This window comes from Pseudochaenichthys georgianus, chromosome 6, assembly GCF_902827115.2.
Source record: "Pseudochaenichthys georgianus chromosome 6, fPseGeo1.2, whole genome shotgun sequence".
Taxonomy (NCBI): domain Eukaryota; kingdom Metazoa; phylum Chordata; class Actinopteri; order Perciformes; family Channichthyidae; genus Pseudochaenichthys; species Pseudochaenichthys georgianus.
The window spans coordinates 6,020,145-6,046,300 of NC_047508.1; the positions used below are offsets into that span (position 1 = coordinate 6,020,145).

Sequence of the window (26,156 nt, forward strand, 5' to 3'; positions counted from 1 at the left end):
AATGCTATGTATTCCAATATTTTATTATTAAATGGATACATATTTCCATCCTTGCGTTTCCCCCAGACTGGACCAGAGTGCCGTGTCCTCAGAGCCATCTGTGAACGGGCCGGCGTGAGGGGGAGCCGAACGCCAGCCAGTGTCCAGCCTGTTCTGCCATGCAGGGCCCCCCCCTCCTGCCAGCGGTCGGCCACTGCTCAGAGCTGCACCAATCACACGCCCCCACCAGGACCAGCAATACTCCCATTGGCTCAACACTGACGAGACAGAAGACAGGTGTACAGACACACGATGAACTGAAAAGCAAAACGAGAGACATGCTCAAAAGGATACAGAATACATTTTTTTCTGCATTTGTTTATATACTATTGTTCTTATGAGGTGATGTGCGACTGATATCTTGCCACTCAAAAATGAAATAGTAATGTTGCTATAGTTAAAGAAATGATTGTATGAATAAAATATTTTATAAAAAGGAAAATGTATACAGAAACATAAGATGAATTGTCCCAGAAACAGGACTAGCTGGTTGGTGTCTCACCCACTCACCCAGCTGTTGTGACTGCACGTTTCTGTTATCCCGCTAACTGAATACAACAGTTGCTATATTTAAATTCCCACGCACCATTGGTCTGGGTCTCTGAGCAGAGCTGCTCTTCCAATTGAAACAGTTTTATTTTGCTGCAGGTATGATTTGTAAATGTTTTTCTCTTGTATTCTTCTCCATTGAGTAAGATTTGACACGCTTTTTGGTATAATTCTTTTTCATTTATTATAGGAGTAAGATAATGGTTGTTTTGTTACTAAGGAGCCATGCCAACACACCTCTCCCCTTCTACAGGCTGCATTCGTGCTAACCAGGTTCCTACCTCGCAGCTACAAGGCTAAACGTCGTCACCATGGCAGAAACACAGCTGGAAATCCATTCTTGTTTTCCTACAACCTCTTTTTTTTTTTTTTAAATCTTTCTTTCTAGACTAGTGGTTCTCAACTGAGAGCTTTGACTTTAGGTAGCTACAGCTTTGAACAGAACTTGGAAGGTGAGGGAAAGTTGGCTGTTAAAGGCTTACTTGGCACAAATAAAATAATTTAGCAAATGAAGAAATTACCCGCCTCCTGGAGCTACTGTAGGTGTAACTCAGTCACTTTAGGATGTTATTAAGAAAACTAAGTTACAATCATACACTTGCAGATATTGGCTGTTGATCCAGCTCCAACCATAGGTGTTTATTCTTAATCTGTGTTCAGACTGACGGCAGCACGGTTAGAAAATGCAGCAGCTACCTCTACAAACTGCTGTTGAAAATATTATGTTAACCAATCAAATCAGTGTACACAGTCCTGGTGAAGGAATTAAAGTGAATGGGGAAGTTGTTTAAATGCTAGTTGTTGATTGCGGAAGGATAGGATGATAAATTGATCACAATATGAGGTGCATTCTTTTATGAGCCTTGACTCGTTACTTTGTCAGCAGTAACCAAAGCAACACCCCCACCAGACCTTGTTTTTGTCTGATGTATAACATAGGAAGTTTGACTATTAATGCTGTTGTCAGTCTGAATGCATCCTCCACTTTTTTTTCTTTGAATGAAACCCTCTTTTTTTTTTTTTAACTGGCTTCATGAGGCGGTGGATTTATGAATTTCAAACAAACATAAAAACCAGCCGTGTTAGAGTCCGGACATATTGTAGTTGCTCTGTGTTTATGGCCTTTTAGCTAAGGGTTGGTCTTAACCAATCCTCCAGAAATATGTGTAGCTTGTCAGCCGCCAGATGCTTAACTTTATTTTCTTAACATGATAAATAGAGGACCAACTTTTGTGATGGGCCAATTTTTTGTCTACTGATGAAATATTGAACATCTGGATTGGCAGTGCTGATGCTGAATATCCGTCCTCATGGCACTGAGCCTTAAACAGAGCATTGCATCTACCTGCAGCTGCCATTGAAATGGTGTCTTTGCTGCTAGAAAACACACTCCTCTGCAGCCTTCCTCCTTCCCATGGAACCACTTTGATTCCCCTCACCAAATGTTTTTTCTTCATCTTGGCAACAAATGATTCACTATTTCATGATGATGGTACAACCCACTTTTTTGTCAGATTATTAATTAAATGTCATCTTAATTTCTGAATTTCAGTGGTCTTTCCAGATGGTTTCTTGGGCTTGATTGTCATGAATGAAGTTTATTAGGCCAGTTTCACAATCTTTCTTTAGAGATATGTTGTTGGTACTAAATACAGCACTCTGTCTAATCAAGATATCTGTAATATTGTAGATATTCTGGTCTATCAAATTCTTTAAGCTTCGATGGAATCTGCATTTACATTTAATGTGAAACACGGCATTAGATAGTAATTGAGTGAAAGTGTTGCGTTATTTCTGTCTGAGGCTTTCCTGCATTGATGCTAGCCAGAAATGAACAAGATATTAGGCTTTGGATGTGATGGTGGCCGCAGATCAAGATGTCAACTTCTTTCAGTCATGGAAAACCTGGACAAGGTCAGTATAATGCTTTTTTTTCTTTTCATTTGGCCAATAGTAGTGGAGCCTCAACAACATTTGGAGCTGTTTAATTTAAGCAATAATTTCCAAAAAAATGATTGTAAGATTTGTCAGATAAATGATGTCCTTTAAAATTTGTCACGTTAAATCAGTAAGAATAAAACGATATATATATTAAATATACAAGCTACTAATGCTTATTGTTTTTTATTATCCTTATCTAACAGAATCTTGTCAGTCTGTTGATTTCCTGGACATTTGTTCATGTCATCAACTTCACATTTAGGAGTATTGCAGAGTACCCACTACACTTAAAAAAAAAAGGAAATATGTAAGTACCTTAACATTTACCTACTAGTCTTAATTTCCACTTACAAGCAAACAAACAAGTGATACAAGTATATGCTCAAGTGTCGTCTATGTATATATATACTTCAATCTAGAACTATGCCTACTTACATTTTTTAACGTTTTATACATCATGGGTATTATTCTACATTCAAAGCCAGAAATGTAGTTATGCGTCAGATTCTCAATAAACCTTAAATATATTCCACATGTGTAAAAACCCACATTATTGATATTCAACTTTTCATTGACCTTCATATGGAACCTATTCCAACTATCACGAATACAAATATTTAAAAAAAAAACATTGATATTAAATCCTTATTTCAATTGAAACCTTCCTATTGAAAGTTATTATTGTTGTTGTTGTTGTAGTGTAAGTAAGTGAAACGTAAGTGACAATTGTAAGATGGATTTGGTCAATAATTATCCTTTATGTCGTCGTGCACTATGCACCTTATACAGTATCTTAAATACACTTGTAGTTGCATATTACTGTGCCAATTCTTCCGGGGTTTAGTCTGTCAGGCAGCCTACTTGCCATAAACTGCTTACCGAATATTCCTCATTAAGGGTAAACTATAACTAACAACTAGTAACTGTCCAACACCTGCAACGTTTTATATACAATCTAATGACCACTGCTTACATTTTGCCCAGGTTAGTGTTTAACATCCGGAAGCGCTGTTACCTGACAGATCTAACTTGGGGGAAGCACATTTTTAGGATGCTATTGCATGATGACGTCAAACAAGTTGTGTTGACGGCTAGCCTGATGCTAACCCGATGCTAGCTAGCCTACTTACGTCAACACAGTCTGGGCAAATCCCCTTACCGACTCTTATGGTTTTACAAGTCTTGTGGACATTTGTATTCATGCAGTGTCGACTATCGGTGTGAGACATGCAGGATAAGTATACGGAGATAGACCTTCTTCAGCAAATACTCGGTTTGAATTTAGTGCCGAGGAAGAATGGCACATACCGAGGAAACGACACATCTCTCAACGACTTCTCAGGTGGGCTAATGTTTGGCAGCTTGTTAGCTCTACTCACTGTGTATCAGTGCGAATATGCTGTATAGTGGCGTCTCGTGAATTATTTTAAAACGAAAGGGGGGTTAAATTGTGCTTAATTCTGTTTTAAATTAATTGTTTTTATAGATGAAGTAAAGTTGTTTCACGCTGGTGTACGCGTTAGCTTAAAGGTGGGGTAGGTACGTTTCAGAAACCGGCTCGAGATACACTTTTTGTTATATTCCATGGAATGCTCTTAACATCCCGATAGCAATGAATATTCTTAAGTGCTTTGACAAAAAATCCATAAAAAAATGTCATCTGTGGAAGCCGTAATACTGTAAAAAGCACGACGAAGCACGATTTCCGCCCTGTCTGTCAGCCTTCCATCTCGTGCACGCACAAATGTATCTCGTGCCCTCATTGGGTGTGCCGTAATTGGGCGTGCATTGCGCGTTCATGGAGAGGGGTCTGCCTGCAGACCTCCACTCTCAGGACCGTTCCGGTGCAGACCTCCACTCTCAGGACAGGAAGTGCACGCTAAGAATTCCAAAATAAAATCACAGTGCCACTTTACTGACACTTATTATCTATATATATAGATATAATTATTTATTATATATAAATACAACATCTTGTATTTTAGTTACACCCGCTAGACAACAGTGGAAGGTTCGAGAAAACAACCGTGTTTGCCGGGTGCACCACTGCGAGGTGGGGAGGTTCCAGCTGGGAACCTCCACCCCGCTGCGGAACCCGTGGGACTTGGTCACGTTTCATATTGGCCGGCCCGGGAAGGAAAGAGACACGCAGAGTGGGAGAAGTCCCCCACCCCAACGCAGCACACCCTCCCAGCCATCAGAGTCGAACCCGCAGTTCGGAGGAACCGACCTCCAGAGCACCGGCACTAGGCCGGGCCGGCGTGGAGGCCCTCCGACAGTGGGTCGCGTTTTGCCATTCGATCAGTGAGAGGAGAGGAGAAAAATGCAACAAAAATGGTCAAAATCCGTTAATATATGAATGAGTTGGGGGGGGTGGGGGGGCTGGACACAGGCAGTGGGGGGGGATACCCGAGACGGGCAATGTCCCCGGTAGAAACCGGGTGAATGAAATAGCCAAAATAATAAAACCGGGGGAAAGTGAAAAAAAGTGTCCACCAAAATAGGCACTCGTGAGGCGGCAGAGTCCCCTGTCAACCTCCCGTTACATTTCCTCCATGGTGTCATTTGAGCGAAAAAACTTTTACGAGAACCAGGCTGGGGGGGTCAAAAGGGCTTGACCAAGGCCGACCCAAAGTGCACGGTGGGCGGTCTCCATTGTGATTTGAAACACTTCCATTCAAACGAGTCCTTCGGTGGGCGGGAAAAAGACGCGTCAGAATCGTCACTTCCTGTAACTGACAGTGGAGGTGTCCTGAGAGTGGAGGTCTGCACCGGAACTGTCCTGAGAGTGGAGGTCTGCAGGCAGGCTCCCATGCGTTCATGTGTGTTGGAGGAGGTGCTCTGTAAGGAAGTCTGAAGGAAGCGGCGGATTCTTTTCGGCTGTGTACTTTCAAATTTTAGTGCACTCGAGCTGGTTTCTGAAACTTACCTACCCCACCTTTAAAGCCTCTTACACACCAAACTGACACCAAAGAATACGTCCCGACGGAACGTCGCCTCACGTCTCCTGCGTGTTGGCCATGTTTCGCACTGGAACACACCGCAAAGACTTCAGCCAACGGCCAAGTTGCACGTAGGAACTGCGCATGCGTGAGTGGCAATAACTCTCCTTACCAGCAGGCGGCGGTAGTGTGTAAGAGGCAACAACCGAAAGACAGACTGCATGATACACCGAGAGAAGAAGAACAGACTGCGTGATATAAACCATAGATATTAGGGGTGTAACGGTTCACAAACATTTCGGTTCGGTACGTACCTCGGTTTTTTGGTCACGGTTCGGTTCGGTACGTTTTCGGTACAGCAGAATTTTTTTTCACAAAACAAAACATATATATATATATTTTTTTTTATTATTATTAAACTGTGAATAATGTATTCACTCAAATAAATACAAAATATAATAAAATAAACATTAAGGTGCAGCATTTCGATGAACTGAAATAATCTGTATTTGAACTTTACTGTACAAGTACTCACAAAACATAAACTATTAGTTTTGGGTTTTTAATTATTATTAAACTGTGAATATTCACTCAAATAAATACAAAATATAATCAAATAATCTGTATCTGAACTGTACTGTACTAGTTAGGGGTGTAACGGTACACGTACCCGTACCGAAATTATTCGGTACGGGCCCTTCGGTTCGGTACACGTGTGTACCGAAGTGTACCGAACAAATATAACTTTAAACGTAAAAAATTGAGAACGTGAACAACTTCTTGGAAGTAATCTCAGGTGCTGCGTCGCAGCATTCAGAGTAATTTGCTCCCATTGTGTTCAACGCGTCATAGAGCGAGCAAGTCATTTCATTGGACGAGCTGGTCAGAGGGATGCGTTCAAATGTAGTCAGTAATTTAAGGAACTGTCGAACGCAGATAAAGTTGAGCTCGAAAATCCTCCAGCATCATTGAAGTCTCCGGTTGGGGAACATTTTGGTTTCGCAGTTACGTACAAGGATGACGGACAAAGACAGGTGGACCGAACCAAAGCTGTTTGTCGGCATTGTTCAACTAAAATTGGTTACGCGGCTGGCAATACATCAAACTTGCACACTCATTTGAAAAGGCATCACCCGAACGTGAATATCACCGGTACCAAAAGACTGAAGTGCAAACCCAACTCCCACTAGCATTTAAGCCTCGACCACTCGCAAAAACTTCAGACCGAGCCAAAGCTATTACAAACGGCAAATATCCTTATGTTGCCATGTTAGCAAAGCGCTACCTGGCTGTATCTGCTACTACCTCTGTCCCTAGCGAGAGGGTGTGTTCTCCATGTATTTGAGTGAATACATTATTCACAGTTTAATAATAATTTTTAAAAAATATGTTATGTTTTGTGATAATTTTTTCTGCTGTACCGAAAACGTACCGAACCGAACCGTGACCTAAAAACCGAGGTACGTACCGAACCGAAATGTTTGTGAACCGTTACACCCCTAGTACTAGTACCTAAGCAGCCAGCTTGACATTAGGACTTGCTTGTCATTGTATTTTCATGTTGTTTAAAGAAAGATGAACTTGTCCACATGGCTGCTGAAAGGGCAGATCTGCTGGCACTAGCAATGTCTCCTGCTGTGGAGAAAACCCTCTCGCTAGGGACAGAGGTAGCAGATACAGCCAGGTAGCGCTTTGCTAACATGGCAACATAAGGATATTTGGCGTTTATAATAGCTTTGGCTCGGTCTGAAGTTTTTGCGAGTGGTGGAGGCTTAAATGCTAGCGGGAGTTGGGTTTGCACTTCAGTCTTTTTTCTTTTGGTACCGGTTATATTCACGTTCGGGTGATGCCTTTTCAAGAGTGTGCAAGTTTGATGTATTGCCAGCCGCGTAACCAATTTTAGTTGAACAATGCCGACAAACAGCTTTGGTTTGGTCCACCTGTCTTTGTCCGTCATCCTTGTACGTAACTGCGAAACCAAAATGTTCCCAAACCGGAGACTTCAATGATGCTGGAGGATTTTCGAGCTCAACTTTATCTGCGTTCGCCATTCATTTTCGACAGTTCCTCAAATTACCGACTAAATTTGAACGCATCCCTCTGACCAGCTCTCATAGCATGCCCTCTCATCCAATTAAATGACTTGCTCGCTCTATGACGGGATGAGCCCAATGGGAGCAAATTACTCTGAATGCTGCGACGCAGCACCTGAGATTTCTTCCAAGAAGTTGTTCACGTTCTCAATTGTTTACGTTTAACGTTATATTCGTTCGGTACACACGTGTACCGTTACACCCCTAATAGATATATATAAACACTAGCTGGCTCAAGGGGGAGTCGCCAGCAGTGTTGGGAAAGTTCACTTTCTACATGAACTAGTTCAGTTCACAGTTCACACATTTTAAAATGAACTAGTTCAGTTCATAGTTCATAATTCAAAATTTTGAACTAAAGTTCATGGTTTCAAAAATGAACTAATTTTATAGTTCATAGTTATTTTTTCAATACGTTGCTGCGAGCTATTATTTGTCTCCTGTACGATGTTAATGGGCCATTTCAATTTTTACAATATCCTCAGAGGGCCGTACAAGTTATTGACCTCTGCTTAAAAAAAACTAAAATCACAGCTCATTCATTTCATTCTGTGCAAAGAAAAAGCAACCTCTTAATCCAGATATCTCACCATGACTCGCGTATGCATGCACGTGCAGGGTGTGGCGTGACCACCAAAACGGAAAGATAATTTATGGACACAAGATGTGTGCAAATGTATTTAGTTTCCTATCCATGTGAACATGATTTAAGTGGGGGGGGGACCTAACCTCCTCTAGGGGGGTCCGGGGGGCATGCTCCCCTGGGAAGATTTGTTGCACTTTGAGAGCAACATTAGGAGATCTATGGACACATCTCTCAACACCCAAACACAACTGTAAGCAGATTTTCTTTTAATTTATGGATATTTGACAAATCACTACCCTTTCAAACTGTATTCTTCTTTATTAATAACTGTCATATAGTATTTTATACCTGTTTACTTTATTCTCTTATTTTTTTTATAAAGATGTGCCTTTACCTCACTGGTTGTAGACAAAGCTTCTTATATTCGTTAGCATAGCTAGCTAACCAGATGCTAATGATAACAACACAGTTATTGACTGTCTGATCAGTATGACAGATGAGCAGATCGCCACTGGGCTTTCAACTAAAGACACAGACACGCAGAAACTGCGACATGTGTATGGACTTATCGGTACTGCAATTTCTGAAGTGCTTGAGTGGTGTTCTGGTGCTCTCCGTCAGAACTGCACCCCTGTCAGTCGAGACATATACCACGTGATGACACGTTAGGCTCGTGTTGTGTTCAAGGACCCTGACCTTGGCCAGGAAAAACAGGCACTCGCTTGTTTAATTTTTTTGCGGTCTAGATTTCTTTCATTTTTAAATTTTTTGCGTGTGTTTATAAATTACCTCGAGGGCCGTACCAAATTGTCTCACGGGCCGTATACGGCCGGAGGCCGGAGGTTCCCCACCCGTCGAGTCTCACTCTGAGCGAGTGCTGCTGCAGCTGCTCTCGGCTTCGTCCATACTAATTCATTCATTCATTCAATGCTCGCCGGTTCCGCGGTTCCACATTGTTTGTTGTGAGGAGTCTGATATATTTAGTATATTTATATTTTAGTGCGACAGCCAGGGGTGACAGGCGCGTACGCGTCACAGGCAGCTTGCTGTTGCCAGATTGGGTGGTTTTCCGCATTATTTTGAAGCCTGTTTACGGTGTGTTTTAACTGGGTTTTTGGCTGAAAGGCATATGAAATCTGGCACACTTTTGAACGCCGTTATAATACAGTGCTGAGAATGAACGCAGTTTTGAACGCCGTTATACAGCGCTGAGAATGAACGCGTTCTCAATTACGTTCATCTAGCGGAAATACAGTACGTTCAGTTCACGTTCGCCCAAAATATGAACGCGTTCATGAACGATAGTTCATTGAACGCGTTCAGGTACATCACTGGTCGCCAGCGTGCGCCAGCGTGGCCATCTTACCACAGTCAACAACTACTGCTACAGCTGTTGTAAGGTGAGTGATCTGCACAAAAATGCTCTTAACTCGCTGAAATCTTGACTGATTTACAAATGGTTTGTTTTATTATAAACGTTATTAGCATGGCTATGATACAGGAGACAACAAGACATGTTGAAAAAAACAAGTTAATGATTATAATTATAAGTATGCATTATCATAACTACATCTTTGATGTTTATAACGAACCAAACCGTTTGAAAATTGAGCAATCTACGGTTATTTCAATAGTGCACCATAAACATAATGTTATGAATGAGCGAGCTGCCTGTGGCAAGATGGCCGCCATGTGGCAACGTCGGTCTCCATTGGCCAGCAGCGCGGGTGAGTCATCTAGTGTTTATATATATATCTATGATATAAACCATAGATGTATAATAAGAACTGGATACAGCATGGGAGGCGGGGCCTCATTAATTCCTATGAGAGTTGCTCATTAGCGCCAAGCCCCCAGGAAGTGCGCCGGACTCAGATGAAAATATTCGTGGCGGCCCAAACGGCGGTACCTACACTTCCGTTTGGTTGCCAGGCCCGGAAACACTTTTTCCCATTGGCTTACATGGAGAAAGAGTGGTCTGTAAATCATTGGATAATTTTTTTTAAACTAAATAAACTACCCAGTATGAGCACTTGTATAGCCCTTATTAAAAACATTCGTTCCTCAAGTTGTAAAATGTGCTAATAATGTTATTCTGAGAGTTATTTCTCTCGGCATTATGAACGTGCATCTCACCCACGGGACTGCGCTGCCCGGCACGTTCATGTTACGTGTTCAGTACTACATGAGTTTCTCTTTACCCATGGATGCACAATAACAATGGACCATATCGCCTTACTGCCAGCCCACGGAGCTGTAATAATGGATATATTGCACATGTTTGCTGTAATTCCTCATTTGTAAAACATTATACTACAGGGGCTGTATAATTAAATCTTGTACCGTACATGTTGTATTAAATAAAGTTAATATTACCAACGTTAGATTAACGTCGCTGGAGCTTCTTATTGCACTAGGAAGCTTATTGCACTATATATATATATATATATACATTAAGTCTGATAACACAGTTATCAGACTTAATGTATCGATACCCGCGGCTGAAATATCGATACTTTCTCGGAAAATTAAATATCGATATATATCGCAAGATCGATTAAATTGCACAGCCAGCGGCACAGCTTCGCGGGTTTCTAAATGTTTTGTGCGTGTGTGTTTATGTTGACAAGGAGGTTTAATAACTGTGTGCTACACAAAACGTGCAGTCGGTTTCATTTTCATCGCCGTTTGTAGAGTTAGGAGGGTATTTTTATTTTAACTCTCGTCCAAAATTATTTTTTATCCTCCACTCCACTCGTTTTTTCGACAACGGGACGTCCTTAAGCTCGAGCCCTGCATAGCGCATGCGCAACTTTAACCAAAATGCTTGTTCACATCAAGCACGTCAATTTGCGTACACGTAACAGCACCGTGCGTTCATGACAGCATGGTAATGGATTGTTATTATGATGGATTTGATATTAACGAGGCGGCAGCTAGCGGCTAGCTAGTAATTATGCTAATGTACACATCAATCGTTATTTACTTATATTACGCTGTAACAGGATCTAGTGATATCCAACAGAGCTTCATTTAGCATGAAAGAATTATTGCACTGTATATATATATATGTATACACACAGTGCAATAAGCTTCTTAGTGCAATAATAAGCTACAGGGACGTTAATCTAACGTCGGTAATATTAACTTTATTTAATACAACATTTACGGTACAAGATTTAATCATACAGCCCATGTAGTATAATATTTGACCAATGATGAATTACAGCAAACATGTGCAATATATATACATTATTACAGCTCCGTGGGCTGGCAGTAAGGTGATATGGGTCCGTTCTTATTGTGCATCCATGGGTAAAGACAAACGCATGTAGTGCTGAACACGTAACATGAACGTGCCGGGCGGCGCGGTCCCGTGGGTTAGATGCACGTTCATAATGCAGAGGGAAATAACTCTCAGAATAACGTTATTAGCACATTTTTACAACTTGAGGAACGAATGTTTTTAATAAGGGCTATACAAGTGTTCATACTGGGTTGTTTATTTAGTTTAAAATTATACAACGAGTTACAGACCACTCTTTCCCAATGTAAGTCAATGGGAAAAAAGTGTTTCCGGGCCCAGCAACCTAAAGGAAGTGTAGTACCGCCGTTTGGCCACAACGAATATTCTCATCAGTCTCCGGCGCACTTCCTGGGGGCTTGGATATAAACCAACAACAAATAGTGTGAGTTTCCATTTTCACTCTAAGCTCATGGGGCTTTCCCCAGTTAAATGCAATCTGAGATTTGCCTTCTTAATAGTTTGTTTGGGTCCCTCCCTTCCGTTTCGCTTCTCATGCACTGATTCGCTAAGCTGAACAGCCAATCAGAGTGATTTCTTTGGCCGACAGTCGGCGGCGGAAGGTGTCGGCACGGCCGAAAAGACATGACGGTGCAGTACACACCAATCTGAGTAGGGCGACACAGCGCTCATTGATGGCACATCTATAGAGAGTAGGGCTGCTCAATTAATCGTATTTTAATCGCAATTACGATTTTGGCTTGCAACCATTATGAAAACAACATAATCGAAATAAAACGATTATTTCTTTTTTTTATTGGTTTTTCAATTTAATTATACTTAAAGTTCAGGGTAATCACTGTTAAAAACATACTACACAATAAATTCATGTTTTCAAAGTAAATGGATAATCGTTTTTAATAATCGTGATGTCAATTATTGACCCAAATAATCTAATATTGATTTCTGCCATAATAGAGCAGCCCTAATAGAGAGGTGAAGTCCCTCCCTTTCCAGGGGACCTCCATGGGACCTTATTTCGGGAAAAAGTATGTATTAAAGTCAATGGCGAGAGAAAGAATATCTTTCGATCCCGTTTGAATTGTGCCACGAATTACACATATGATGTTTGTCAATTTAAAAGATAATTTTGCAAGTCAAAAAAAAAAAAATGTGTCTGTAAAGTAACACTTTTTTGTGTGAAACCGCTCATCTCCCGTCTCGCACAACACACCAAGACGGCTGTCACGTTAGCACATTTCACTTCTTTCTTTCAGAATAAAATAGATTTATACTGTGCAATTTTCCAAACTCACATTGGTTTCTCATACAGCATCTCTGTGAAGTATGTGTATTCACCGGTATTCACTCTCTGTCCTAAACGGCTTGTTGGAGCTCCTGCTCCTGCCCCCCCCCCCCCCTCCCTGTGAGCCCAGTGTGCGCTGATTGGTCGCGACGTTGAGGCTCGTTGCTGCTTGTAGCTGCTGCAAGGAGCAGACAGGCTTCTGTGTCTGCGATACACAGAGAACAAGCGAAACTCATCCTGAGCACACACAAACACTCACAGCCGAAGTAAAAACAATAAGTGTGGCTTGATATTGAGTAAGAAAAAGGTTTATAACGCTGTGAGCATGGGTCTGCGGTAGGGGTGCAACAACTAATCGACTTAATCGATTAAAATCGATTACCAAATTAGTTGGCAACTAATTCAGTCGTCGATTCGTTGGTGACGTCATCATATGTGTTCTACACCCCGTTAAGCTCCAACGTTATCGCTCTTTTTTATCGGTACAGGAGACATTTAAAACATATGTCATATCTATTATTGCTACATAAACGTTATATCGCAGTCTTAGTGTCACCAACTCCGTTTCTAATATGCAATATGACTACAAAATGCGTCTATAATGTATTTTCGATCTTCCCAATTCAGACGAGAGATCTCTCCCCCGCCTGCTTGCGAGGGGGCGGGGCAGTTTACACACACACACGCAGCTGCTACATGCATGCAACACTCACACACGGAGGAGATGGCGGAGAGAACGCGCTCCGAGGTATGGTTAAACTTTAGCCGTCTCGATGTGGTCAATGCTCGTTACCAAAAGTGCAATAAGAGTTTAGCATGTAAGGGCGGTAACACGAGCAATTTGTCTAAACATTTAGCAAAAGTGCTCCAGATCCAGACGGAGAAATGCACCGGGTTCCACTGTCTTTCTAGTAGCTCTGTAGCCCCGTCCACGAGTAACGTTTCCACGTCAGGTGTTATGTATGCTAGCAGCAACACACGGAGTTAACTCAGTTATAAAAACATGGGTTAATGATTAGAGGTAACCGAGTTATTTATTTTGTTAAAGTTTCAGCTATTCTGTTTACAGTTCTGTCATCACATTATTTAATACGATTTGTTAAAACATTGTTGTTTCTTTTGATGTGAAATATTATGCATTTAATTAAAATAAAAAGCGATGTTAGTTTTGTTCACAATTTGTTTAGTTAGCTTATTTCTTGTCAAAAGAACCATTAATACTATCGTTAAAAGGACCGGATCGATAAGCAGTATCGATATAAGTAGTAGTACAGTTAAAACCTTAACGATCCGAATAATCGATTAATCGTTTCATTAATCGATAGATTAATCGATTATCAAATTAGTCGTTTGTTGCAGCCCTAGTCTGCGGTAGGGCTGTCCCGAATACCATTTTTCAGGCTCCGGATATTCGGTAGTAATCAGCAGCGAATATTCGGCCTGCAGGGGGTGGTGTGAACCGCTTCAACACGTGTATTTCGGTGTATTCACGGCATTCATTTTGGTATTCTACAGTATTGTTGTTTTATAGTTATTTGTTAATGTATACAAATTGAAAAGGATATCGCATTGTGTTTGTTACTTTCGTTGCAGTTGTATTATGTCTTAAGTGTAATTTGACTTGGCTTCCTATTTATGGACATGCTTTTATTTTGAAGGAGAGTTAGCGCTGTTGACAGGAAGTTGTTGTTGCTATGGAAACAACGTGACGGAGATTAACGGAGAAAAGTAATATCTACATATAAAGACAAAGTAAACGATAACGTTTATGGATAAGTGTTAGCACCCCCCGAAGAGGCACAAGCTCTTACGTTGATATTGCAGATTTTAATGTTTAATGTCAACCATTTGTGCAGATAGCATGAAGTAGAGAAGATCAGCGGTCGCCGATACTAGCGTTAGCATTTCTCCCCCGGGCTTAAATTGTGTATTATAGAATGATCACACCGGTGACAGTACTCTTCAAAGGGTTCACGAAATATAACTACTATTCTTACTGTTTAACATTTTGGGTTACTTAATGTTACTTCATATTAAGGCTAATAAAAATGACAAGCGTGTAATGCTAACTAACGTGCTAGCTACTAGCTAGGTAGCTAACTTGATCCAGCTACTCCTGGTCCTTTCATCAGACTGGAAGCGAAAGAACGAGCAAGACCCATTGCTGGTATGATAACAAGTACAACCTGGTACTAAGCACACAGGCATCTTGTTAAAGTTATCTTATCTTAGTCAGCGCCATATAGATAGAATCTATCTATATGGCGCTGATCTTAGCTATCTCTTAGTGGAGGAAAACAATTGTGACATCACTTACGCGACTCTAGGATTTGTAGTCTTTCTAGTTGCGCATTTTTCATACTCTTATATTTCAACAGGTTTACGACAAACTGTGACTTTTTTGACATGGAAATTATTTTTTTAGATTGACAAACATCATATGTGTAATTCATGGCACAATTCAAACGGGATCGAAAGATAAGTTTTCTCTCTCCATTGACTTCAATACATTATTTTTCCGAAATAGGTCCCCATGGACCGGAAGTAGATGGGGCGTGACTTCGCCACTCTATATACAAACTTCAGCTCTCTGAAGCAGAAAGAAACTATTTAAGCATTGTGGTTGGCAACCTTAAAGTACTTCTGCTACCACATTCCATGCATCAGTAATTATAATCCAAGATTATATTAATATTAGGGCTGTCAAACGATTACAAATTTTAATCTAGATTAATCAGTTTAAAAATTAATTAATCATGATAATCACCATTCGAACTATGTCCAAAATATGCCATTATTTATGTATATTGTTGTGGGGAATGGAAAGATAAATGAAAGAAGGCCGGATATATCCATTTAACATACAGTATCTATGTTTATTATAAAAAATGTCTGCGTGTCAAAATGAAAGACAACCCACACACCTATCAATCATCAAACCGTGGGGTCTTAATTCATTACGTGTTGATTTCTATCAACGGGGGAGTACTTCAGGAAAGTCGACAGAGGGGGGGGGGGGGGGGGGGGGGGGGGTGGCTAGTGGAGTACTTCGTGACCACAGAGTGTGAACGTTGTGATCAGCTGTTTTAGCGCAGTTCTCCAGTGAAGGGGGGGAGTCTCCCTCCGCAGCCGGTTGGCGTAGTTTTGGCACAAGTCCGTTGTACAGACCGACGTTAACAGCAGCCCTGTCTGTGCACACGGAGACCGACTCTGTCGTCCGGTGATCTAACCGCCTTCTGGAAAAGCTTCACAAGTACGTCGGTACGCAAATGCGCTTTGTGACACAAGTGACGGTACGCATTTCAGATTACGCACATAACCTGCGTACCAGTTATGTGCACCCCTGTACTCCAGCAAAAGTATTCTCCGTCGGGACTTCCTGCAACAACACGACGCCATTATCAAAGATGTTCTATTGAGAAGACGATCACTACGTGACAAAAGTTTTCAAAACCATGGCTACTGAAATCAATCTTATTAACTGCTGTCTGTGCAATTTACTCCGCGAGTTGGCAGACTTTATTTTGCTTACTTTAACATCATTTTTCATGGTGGGGCTAAGCCATTTCTTGGTATAGGTGTAGCCTACCCCAGCCATACCCTGGCGCTGCCACTGGTGGCACGTATGGGGCGGGCCATTCTGCACATGCGTTAAATGCGTTACATATTTTAACGCAATTAATTCAAAAAATTAATTACCGCCGTTAACGTGATAATTTTGACAGCACTAATTAATATACAACATCATAACACTGACCGGCAAATTATGTATCATCATTTACATCTGTATCTTCTGACTTTTATTGTAGTATAGCTAATTTTATCCTCATTCGAATGTTGTGTTATCTAATGGCTGTAGTTTTGTATTTTGCAATATCGGTAAAAAGTGGTTTATTATCAAATGTAGAACTGTACAATGTAAACAATCGACTAAAATACAATAAGATAAAAATAGTAAATAATACAATAAAAAAAAAAAATCAGCCACATTGTCCAGCGTCCTGTCTATTAAATACTTGAAGAAGCTATGGTCCACCTCATGCAGGAAGTGTGGCAGCAAATTACGTGGCAACTGAGTTGGTCTTCGCTTTCTTCATTCCAGATCGCCATGATGTAAAATAAATTCTTGCGTCCAGGTGAGATGAAAAGGAAAAATAATAGCCATCTGTGTGTGCCTAATCGTTTGTTTGCGTACCTCACTTCCTTTTCGCTTCTCATGCAGTGATTCGCTAAGCTGAATAGCCAATCAGTGATTTATTTTGCTGACAGCCTCCGCTGCCGATTCAACATGGTGAATCGGCCGCGGAAGGTGTCGGCACGGCCGAAAAGAGACGACGGTGCGGGACACACAGGACGACAGGATGCTCATCGAAGGCCAGACATCTATCAACGGCCGAAATCGGCTTGGTGTGTCAGGGCCTTAACCCCCGCAGTCAACATGTTGAAGTGTCGGTGGGCAAGATACTTGACCCTAAATGGCTCCTGAAGGCATATCTACGGTATAGAAGTGTATGTAATCCGTTTTGGATTCAAGTGTCAGCTAAACTACAGGTTATCTAAAAAATAAAATGATCATACATTCATGATGTATATTGACTGAATGCACAGCTACTGTGTTTGTATATTTTATAATGTCTGTAATGTGATAAAAAAACATATTAAGACCTATTTAGGGCTCAAAGGCCAGCGTCTAGATTCTCCGAACATAGATCATTGTTCTCAATAACTTTAGGAACAGCAATCTTCCAAAGCATGTTCCTCTATGGAGTGATGGTGCTGGAGAGGGCTGTCCCTTCTTATCAGTGTCCAGTAGGGTTAACATCTGGTGCCTGAAGGCCAGAGTATATGAGTCATATATTTTCCATACTTATCAAACCATACACTGGGCCCTCATCAGCTGAGTACAAGCTCTAGACTTATTTATGGAGGAGATAAAAGGTTGTAGAGGACAGGGAGCTGGCAATCACATTAATGAATAATTGAAGTGTGTGTGTGTGTGTGTGTGTGTGTGTGTGTGTGTGTGTGTGTGTGTGTGTGTGTGTGTGTGTGTGTGTGTGGTGTGTGTGTGTGTGTGTGTGTGTGTGTGTGTGTGTGTGTGTGTGTGTGTGGTATGTGTGTGTGTGTGTGTGTGTGTGTGTGTGTGTGTGTGTGTGTGTGTGTGTGTGTGTGTGTGTGTGTGTGTGTGTGTGTGTGTGTGTGTGTGTGTGTGTGTGTGTGTGTGTGTGTGTGTGTGTGTGTGTGTGTGTGTGTGGTATCTGATACTATAGAGATGTGGTACGGAGTGTTCTGTGGGCCGCGGTCTCCTCCCTGGTGTTCCACCTGCCTGCCGCCCTGCTGGCCCTCGCCACGCTGCGGCAGCACAAGATGGCGCGCTTCATGCCCATCGCCATCCTCCTCATGGGCATCGTGGGGCCCGTCTGTGGGGAGTCCTCACCAGTAAGTCTTTGCTGCTTACATATGTGTATGTCAGGTACTTGTGAGTGATTGTGCAGTAGTTCCCCTCCTTGAAAAATTATCTTGACAAGTACTAGTTTTCACTCCCATATTTGAATGTAATGCTTCACCTGTAGAGGACAGCAGATTTGTCCTAATGTAGTTTTTATTATTCACATTTCCTGTTGTCTCTCCAATAGAGTGGCGAAGTCACGCCCATCTACTTCCGGTCCATGGGACCTTATTTCGGAAAAATTATGTATTGAAGTCAATGGGGAGAGAAAACGTATCTTTCGATCCCGTTTGAATTGTGCCACGAATTACACATATGTTTGTCAATCTTAAAAAATCATTTCCATGTCAAAAAAGTCAGTTTGTCGTAAAACTGTTGAAATATAAGACTGTGAAAAATACGCAACTAGAAAGACTACAAATCCCAGAGTCGCGTAAGGGATGTCATAACTGATGTCACAATTGTTTTCCTCCGCTAAATATAAGCGATAGCTAAGATAAGATAACTTTAACAAGATGCCTGTGTGCTTAGTACCAGGTTGTACTAGGTCTTGCTCGTTCTTTCGCTTCCCGTCTGATGAAAGGACCAGGAGTGGCTGGATCAAGTTAGCTACCTAGCTAGTAGCTAGCACGTTAGTTAGCATTACAGCCTTAGCCTTGTCATTTTTATTAGCCTTAACATGAAGTAACATTAAGTAACCCAAAATGTTAAACAGTAAGAGTAGTAGTCATATTTCGTGAACCCTTTGAAGAGTACTGTCACACCGGTGTGATCATTCTATAATACACCATTTAAGCCCGGGGGAGACATGCTAACGCTACATTAGCATCGGCGATCTTTTCTACTTCATGCTATCTGCACAAGTGGTTGACATTAAACATTAAAAGATCAGGCAGTTCAGAGAGAATCAAAGGAAGGCAGGCAGGCAGCTTTGCATGACATTCTTCTGGACGTGTTTCATTGTGTTGATAGTCAATCCCTTGTTTAGCAAGACAGTAGTGACGGCCATCTTGGTGACGTGTGTTGTTCTGCGAGACCAGAGATGTAGTTCATTGAGTGTTTCACACAAAAAAAATTCTTACTTCACAGTTTTACGACACATTTCTATTTTTTTGACTTGCAAAATTATCTTTTGACAAACAAATTGACAAACATCATATATGTAATTCGTGCCACAATTCAAACGGGATCGAAAGATAATCTTTCTCTCGCCATTGACTTCAATACATCATTTTTTCGAAATAAGGTCCCATGGAGGTCCACCGGAAGGGGAGGGGCTTCGCCTCTCTATGTCTGCCTGCAATGCTCACAGAATACTGAGAGAAACACCATATTGATTCTATTGTCTTGTTTCTACAGAACAGAAAAGCATAAATCATTCAGATATGTTTTCCTTCTTGTATTGACATTTGAAAAACTGCAACTACTTTGCTCACTCGTATAGTGTATATCGTATCATATGTTTCTGATTGTTTGTACTAGGAATTTCCAAAACAGACATTACCAGAAAAACACAAATGTAGTAAAAGCGATGCTCATGCAGAAAGTGAGAACACAGTCAAACGTGTGTGGGGGGGGGGATTACAGTGTTCATTAATGTCATGCACATGGCCTTGCATGACTACATGGTTTTTGCACCAAAACATAAATATACTTTTATTGTAGTTTTCTTTTGTATATACATTCATCCTGCCTCCTGATGGATTCTCGTTATTAGACTCCATTACTCCTCCGTAGGGTCAAAATTGAGGCCCTATAGTGTCATTTTTATTACATACTGGAATGGCCGAGATGATGTAAGTCCAGAAATGACCTTTTAGTAACCCATACAAAAGTTATCTCCCCTTTTCCAGGTTTTCCAGGGAGAAGGCAGCTTCTTACCAGCTTTTAAGGTTCATTTATTTGGTGAACAGTTGACCTTTGTAACTTTCATGTTTATAAGAATTAAATCAAGTTTGGTCCATGTTTAAGATCTCAGAGTGCAGATCTGTAACACTCAAAGGCTCAGGTCAGCAAATCATAGGAAATCAATTGTCTTGCAGTTATTTTGTACCAATAATGAGCCTATGAACAGGCCCACTATATTATAATATAATTGTGATTTTTGTAACTTGCAAACTGTTAGTAGAGCAATTATTTAATTCTATTCATTACTCAATTCAACTTCCTGTTTATACAAAACATTTTGTGGCATAACATCATTGCGCTCCAATTCGACCCAAACAATGAATCTCAACAATATTGTGTTTTTTCTTTGTTCTTCAAAGGTGCGGCCATAGCAGGCGTGTACAAGGCGGCGGGGAAGAGGATGATCTCGTTGGAAGCGCTTGTTTTCGGTGTGGGACAGTCCTTCTGTGTCCTCATCATCTCCTTCTTCAGGGTGCTCGCCACCCTTTAGCAGAGCCCGATGCTGACAACAGTGTCACATGGTACAGGACTAGATACACATGTGACCCGGGACATGATGTCACTTCCTGGATGGACCAAGAGCTGTAAAGGTGTGTGTTCTGCAGGGCCGAACACACACCACACAGCTTTTCTCTGGACTAAACTGAGGATGCACACCCAGGGTTAGCTGCACATACAGTCATGGTCATTCCTGCAGGATGTGAAGGCAGCAGGACCCTCTCTCTGTCAGCAGCAGGAGGACCCTGTCTCTTCTCAGGGGCCATGTGTGTGTCTCATGACTTTGACTCCATGCACCGCCTGCACAGAGACACTAACAGACAGACTGATGATATGCAAGATTCTGGCTGTTCCCCCTTCGAGGCCTTCATTTCTAACTTCCAGAGTGGTGTTCTCTTCAGGGCTGTCTTTCTTTGACTCTCTCTCGCTGCTCGCTTTGTTCTTCCTCAAATTGATTTGAATGAATCCACTGCCTGTTAGTAATTCCAAGTTCCGAGTGAGGAGCGCCCACGACATTTTCCCTTCAGCTCATTTATTTTAAGTGAAGAGGTTTTTACAGATGATTTCTATTTTTATTGATGTCAAGAGAATGTCTTCAGTTTGTTTGTGTGGACATATAGAAGTCTACACATGTCCAAAACTGAGAAAGAGCTTTTCTTTCCTCCTTTTGATGTTTTACACGTGGTTCATTTGGTAAAACACTGAACTTATATTTTAAATGATTTCCAGGTCTTTGTAGCTTTTCAATGTCTATGACCAGATATGCTTTGCTCGTTTTCTTTTTTCTGCAAAACCGAGCTGAACTCGTCTGTCGATCAACGGGCTCATCAAATTCCCACAGTCTAATTCTTGATGATCTTGCTTAGGTTAGATCTTGATGATCAAGTCTTCAGTGACTGCTTTTCGTTGCTGTTGGTAACTGACGGTGCTTTTAAACGAACTCATTCTGACCGTTGAACTTAATATGTAATACTTTCATTTGAAAAAAATAGCTTGCAAGAGATACTGTTTTTCTAGTTGTAGCTACTCTTGAATACTGATTTAGACGAGCTGCTGACACCACGAGCACAAATGCTATTATTTGTTGTCTGATAGACATTTTTCTCACATTAATTTACGTTGCGTTTGTTTTAACATCTATTTTTGTATCTTTGTCTTGATGAAAATGTCCTTCTCTCAACACTGTGTTGCTCTTGATGACACAAACATAAACCACCCCTTTATTTTTGGTTCCATGGAGTTTTATGAAAAGTCTTGTCTTGACCACAAACAGCTACATGATCCTGCTAGACTGCAGTGGTTCTCAACTGGTCAGGCCTCGGGACCCACTTGTTTCCTCCGTCAATAAATCGCGACCCACAATTTAGAAATTTCACTCAAATCCATCTATCAGCAGTATGCTTTTAAATAAAGGTTAATCTGATGATGGTCATTAAGTTTCTAGAATCAAAGTTGAACTCTCTAACATAAAAATACACACTTGACTTGTATTCAATAAAAAGGCAGACTTGGAGCCAATCAAAATCCTGCAAATTCACCACACGTGAAAAACGTGACGTGCTGAAAACCCAACCCCAGCAGGGGGGTCTGGAGGTTTTTATGGAGACTCAAAAAAACATCCGCAAAGATGTTTTATTGAGAAGATGATCACTACGTGACAGAAGTTTTCAAAACAGTTTTTTTTAAAACTGGCTTTCTAAATTGAAGTTTGAATTTCTTTTTCACTCGCACATCTGCGACCCACTCGAAATGGGTCCGCGACCCACCAGTTGAGAACCACTGTGCTAGAAGACAAACAAATAAATAATTGAGCTCCCAGAAATTCCCACGCAGTTAAGAATCTAGGCTTGACTAAGAATAGACCCGATGGAAGACGTGTGACTAACATCCAGGGGCCAGTTTAAAAAGAAACTGTGAATTCACAACTAAAACTGAAGAAGAAATACGCATCCCCATTGTTTTTCATCAGATTTATGAAGAGTTATGTTATATAATTCTAAGCCATGGTGAAGTGGGCTCCACAAGCTTAATTTACACCCCCACAGCTTGTGATAAAAGGATAGAGAAATGTCCTTAAACATCTATTTGCAAGATGATCCTTGTGCAACCCTCATTACACCTGTACAGCAGCTGTACCTCTGAATGATCAGATGTATCCGTCTACCATCCTCCACGAGGGGATATATTATTATTTACCATCAGAGGGATGATCAATAACTCATTCATAGAGCTCACAGGAACAGCTGAAAGATTAATAACAGGGCCAATGGTTCAAATGTAATCGAAAGAAGAATTATCACTCGTAAATCGTGTTATTGCAGCCTTTTATTTACAGAACACTGCAAGCATAATGATCAGGCAAGTCTCACCTTATAATACTTTGAGCAACAGTTATCTGTAGAAAGGTGTACACTGGTATGAGGAGAGCTGTCAAACGGCCGTTTCTGTGAGCGTATTCTTAGCATTTCCATTTCTGACCCATTCAACAATGTTCTTCCTTGTTTTGCACATTCCAATTGGATATATTGTTTACTAAATGTTGATGCGTATGCCACAATGATCCCAATGATCCCCGGATTGGAAAGTACGCAGAAGAGAAAACTAATCTTTTTATCCCCTCAAAGAATTTCTTTAACCCTTCCAACCAAAGATTTAATTTGCGTCCTGTTTGTCACGAGCTCTGATTTCTGGGCTGTACAGTCTAGAAATAACGTGTAACACCGAGATAGTGATGAGAAGACTCCAGAAGTTCAGCACCCATGGGACCAAGGGTGGGACAAGAAACGGATCCCTATTGATTTTAAACCATCAGAGGATCGTCTTTATTTTTTAATTATATGCATTTTAATGTGATACAAAACCCCTAACTTCTGGTGTACATATCTTTGGAAGTCAAATTCCACCTAATAATAATAATAAATCCGTACATTTATTATAGCGCTTTTCCAGTGCTCAAAGCGCTTTACAAATACACACATATTTTTTATACATGCAATGGTCACTGTGGACAATACCCACAGGATACAGTTCAGGTGAAGTGTGTTGCCCAAGGACACACCGGCCTGACGCAGTGGCGGCAGGAGCGGGTTTCGAACTGGAGTTCCCCAGCACCCCCTTGATCTGATGATCAGATGCACAGACCACTGCGCCACCCGTCCCCTGAAAAAACAAGTGGCTGATACAGAAACCGATGAGCCCTTGGCCTTGCATTTATGCTGTATATTTTAAAGAATGTATTTTTGTATGGTTGTGTAATTTGTCACAGCAGTGCAGACATTCAGCTGGTATGTATCTGAACATCACTGTCACACAACATGTGGTATCTTCATCAACTAGTGTTTTATTATGTGTTTCAAAACGTTCTTCTTCATGTTCTGCTGGCAGTCTCTCGATCCATCTCTCCATATGACCCCGCTGAAGAGAGGAAACTCATTTACCACGTGAGCACTAGCATCAAGTATAAAGCTAATCCGGTATGTGAACTATTTGGTAAGTGTATGTGCATATTGCATAAACACAGAAACCTTGACATGGGGTTAAAGTCCCTGTACACGGACAATCAAACATGTCATCAGCGTGACACCCATCAGCCTCCGTGTGACACCCATCGGCACCACGCCTCACAACATCCAGAAACACTAAGACCTGGGAGGGTTCAGGGACCAACGTATAGACTCGCATGTCTCGAACTCTGATCACAACTCCCTGATCTCACACAACGTCATAACAGACAGAAAGATCAGCAGCTACGTTTCAGCAAGGTGGCCCTGATAGAAATGATCACAACTGGTTTTAGGGATCATCAAATTCTTAATTGATGATTATGATTTCGATTTGTCATGAAAATTATTTTATTTGTCTCCTCTATATTTTGTAATGCCTTTTTATTTTTGTGGCAGAGATTGGCTTCCCTATGTGTCAGTTATCGCCACAAATGTCATCCAGCTTCCAGCCTCCTGGTTTTAGTGAATGTTCTGATACTGATGGACGGTAAAGTCTCTGCTGTGACAGAACCACTCTCTCTGTGTGGGTTGGTCCGTATTCCTGGACTGATATCGTTACATTTTTACCAGATTAAAAGGTTTTAAAGTTGATTTTATTTGAGTAAATCATATTTTCATGGAATAAAACATGTTTTAGCTATTATCTTGCAGTTGATCTCCATGTTCTTTAGCGACCTCTATTACATGTTACTTGTTAGACGCTTTTATCCAAACAAACGAACACCAACGCTCTACCCACTGTGCCACACGCCTCCTCTCGTTGTGAGAGCTGTTTGTAGGATTATCTTTGCATAATAAAATATTAAACCATGTTATATATGTTACATAATGAATACATCAGAACAAGGGCTGCTTGATTTGTAAAATGTAACTAATTGCAATATATTGAGTTAAATGGCAATTTCCATATGATTTGCAATATTAGAGGGAATGCTGCATTATTCAAATATACTTAAAGATTATTATATAAATTATTTATTTTAGAGAAGATCTTTAACAAACAATGTTTTCATGAAGTCGTACCTGTTGTAAGCTAGGACTTTTCTGCAGCTCCATAATATAATAATACACTTTATTTGTATTTTTTACTTTAAACTTCACTTCCTTAGAGTTTGTTTCATTATAATACGATGATACATCTAATAACTATTTATTACTTTAAAAATGTATTCTTGTACTTTCACTTCAGCTTCACAAAATGCACAAGTATTACCATTATGAAATATGAATCTATCTAATATTATGTAGGTAAAATCAGAGGTGTGAGCAGTACTCAGATCTTGTACTTGAGTAAAATCAGAAGTACTCAGATCTTGTACTTGAGTAAAAGTAGAAGTACTCAGATCTTGTACTTGAGTAAAAGTAGATGTTCTCAGATCTGGTACTTGAGTAAAAGTAGAAGTACTCAGATATTGTACTTGAGTAGAAGTACTCAGATCTTGTACTTGAGTAAAAGTAGAAGTACTCAGGTCTTGCACTAGAGTAAAAGTAGAAGTACCAGAGTGTAGGAATACTCTGTTACAGTAAAAGTCCTGCATTCAAAATGTTCCTCAAGTAAAAGTACAAAAGTATTATCATCAAAATATAGTGAAAGTAGCGACAGTAAAAGTAGTCGTTGTGCAGATTGGTCCATGTCAGAATAATATATATGATATGTTTTATAATGATTGATCATGAAAGTGTTCTCAAAGCTGGTGAAGGTGCAGCTAGTTTGAATGACTTTGTAGACTGCAGGGTAGCTGGTGGATTTACTCCAGGTGGAACTACAGTCTGATTTAACACTTGATTATATTTCACATCATTCATCCACATCTGTAAAGTAACTAAAGGTATTAAATATATGTAGTGGAGAAAAAGTACACCATGTACCTCTGAACTGTAGAGGAGAAGAACAAAGTAGCATAACATGGATATACTCAAGTAAAGTTAGTATATATATTAGTGCTGTCAAAATTATCGCGTTAACGGCGGTAATTAATTTTTTGAATTAATTGCGTTAAAATATTTAACGCATTTAACGCATGTGCAGAATGGCCCGCCCCATACGTGCCACCAGTGGCAGCGCCAGGGTATGGCTGGGGTAGGCTACACCCATACCAAG

General features: G+C 40.8%; 2 protein-coding genes across 7 annotated transcripts in view; both read left to right on the forward strand.

The window, feature by feature from the left end:
- The window catches only part of ppp6r3 (protein phosphatase 6, regulatory subunit 3), a 34,790-nt gene extending 32,656 nt beyond the window's left edge, over positions 1 to 2,134 (forward strand). For all 6 annotated transcript variants that reach the window (XM_034084433.2, XM_034084436.2, XM_034084435.2 and 3 more), the window contains one exon: positions 67 to 2,134. In XM_034084433.2, coding sequence (XP_033940324.1) covers positions 67 to 118 — 52 coding nt within the window. In that variant the 3' untranslated portion in view covers positions 119 to 2,134. The remainder of the gene's footprint in view (positions 1 to 66) is intronic.
- A 1,409-nt stretch (positions 2,135 to 3,543) lies between these two features.
- tmem170a (transmembrane protein 170A) lies at positions 3,544 to 21,781 on the forward strand. The gene is given in 5 exon segments (XM_034085878.2): positions 3,544 to 3,871; positions 17,968 to 17,985; positions 17,988 to 18,119; positions 18,122 to 18,136; positions 20,414 to 21,781. Coding segments are annotated over 5 exon segments (411 nt in total). The 5' UTR covers positions 3,544 to 3,756; the 3' UTR covers positions 20,545 to 21,781.
- The last annotated feature ends 4,375 nt before the right edge of the window (positions 21,782 to 26,156 follow it).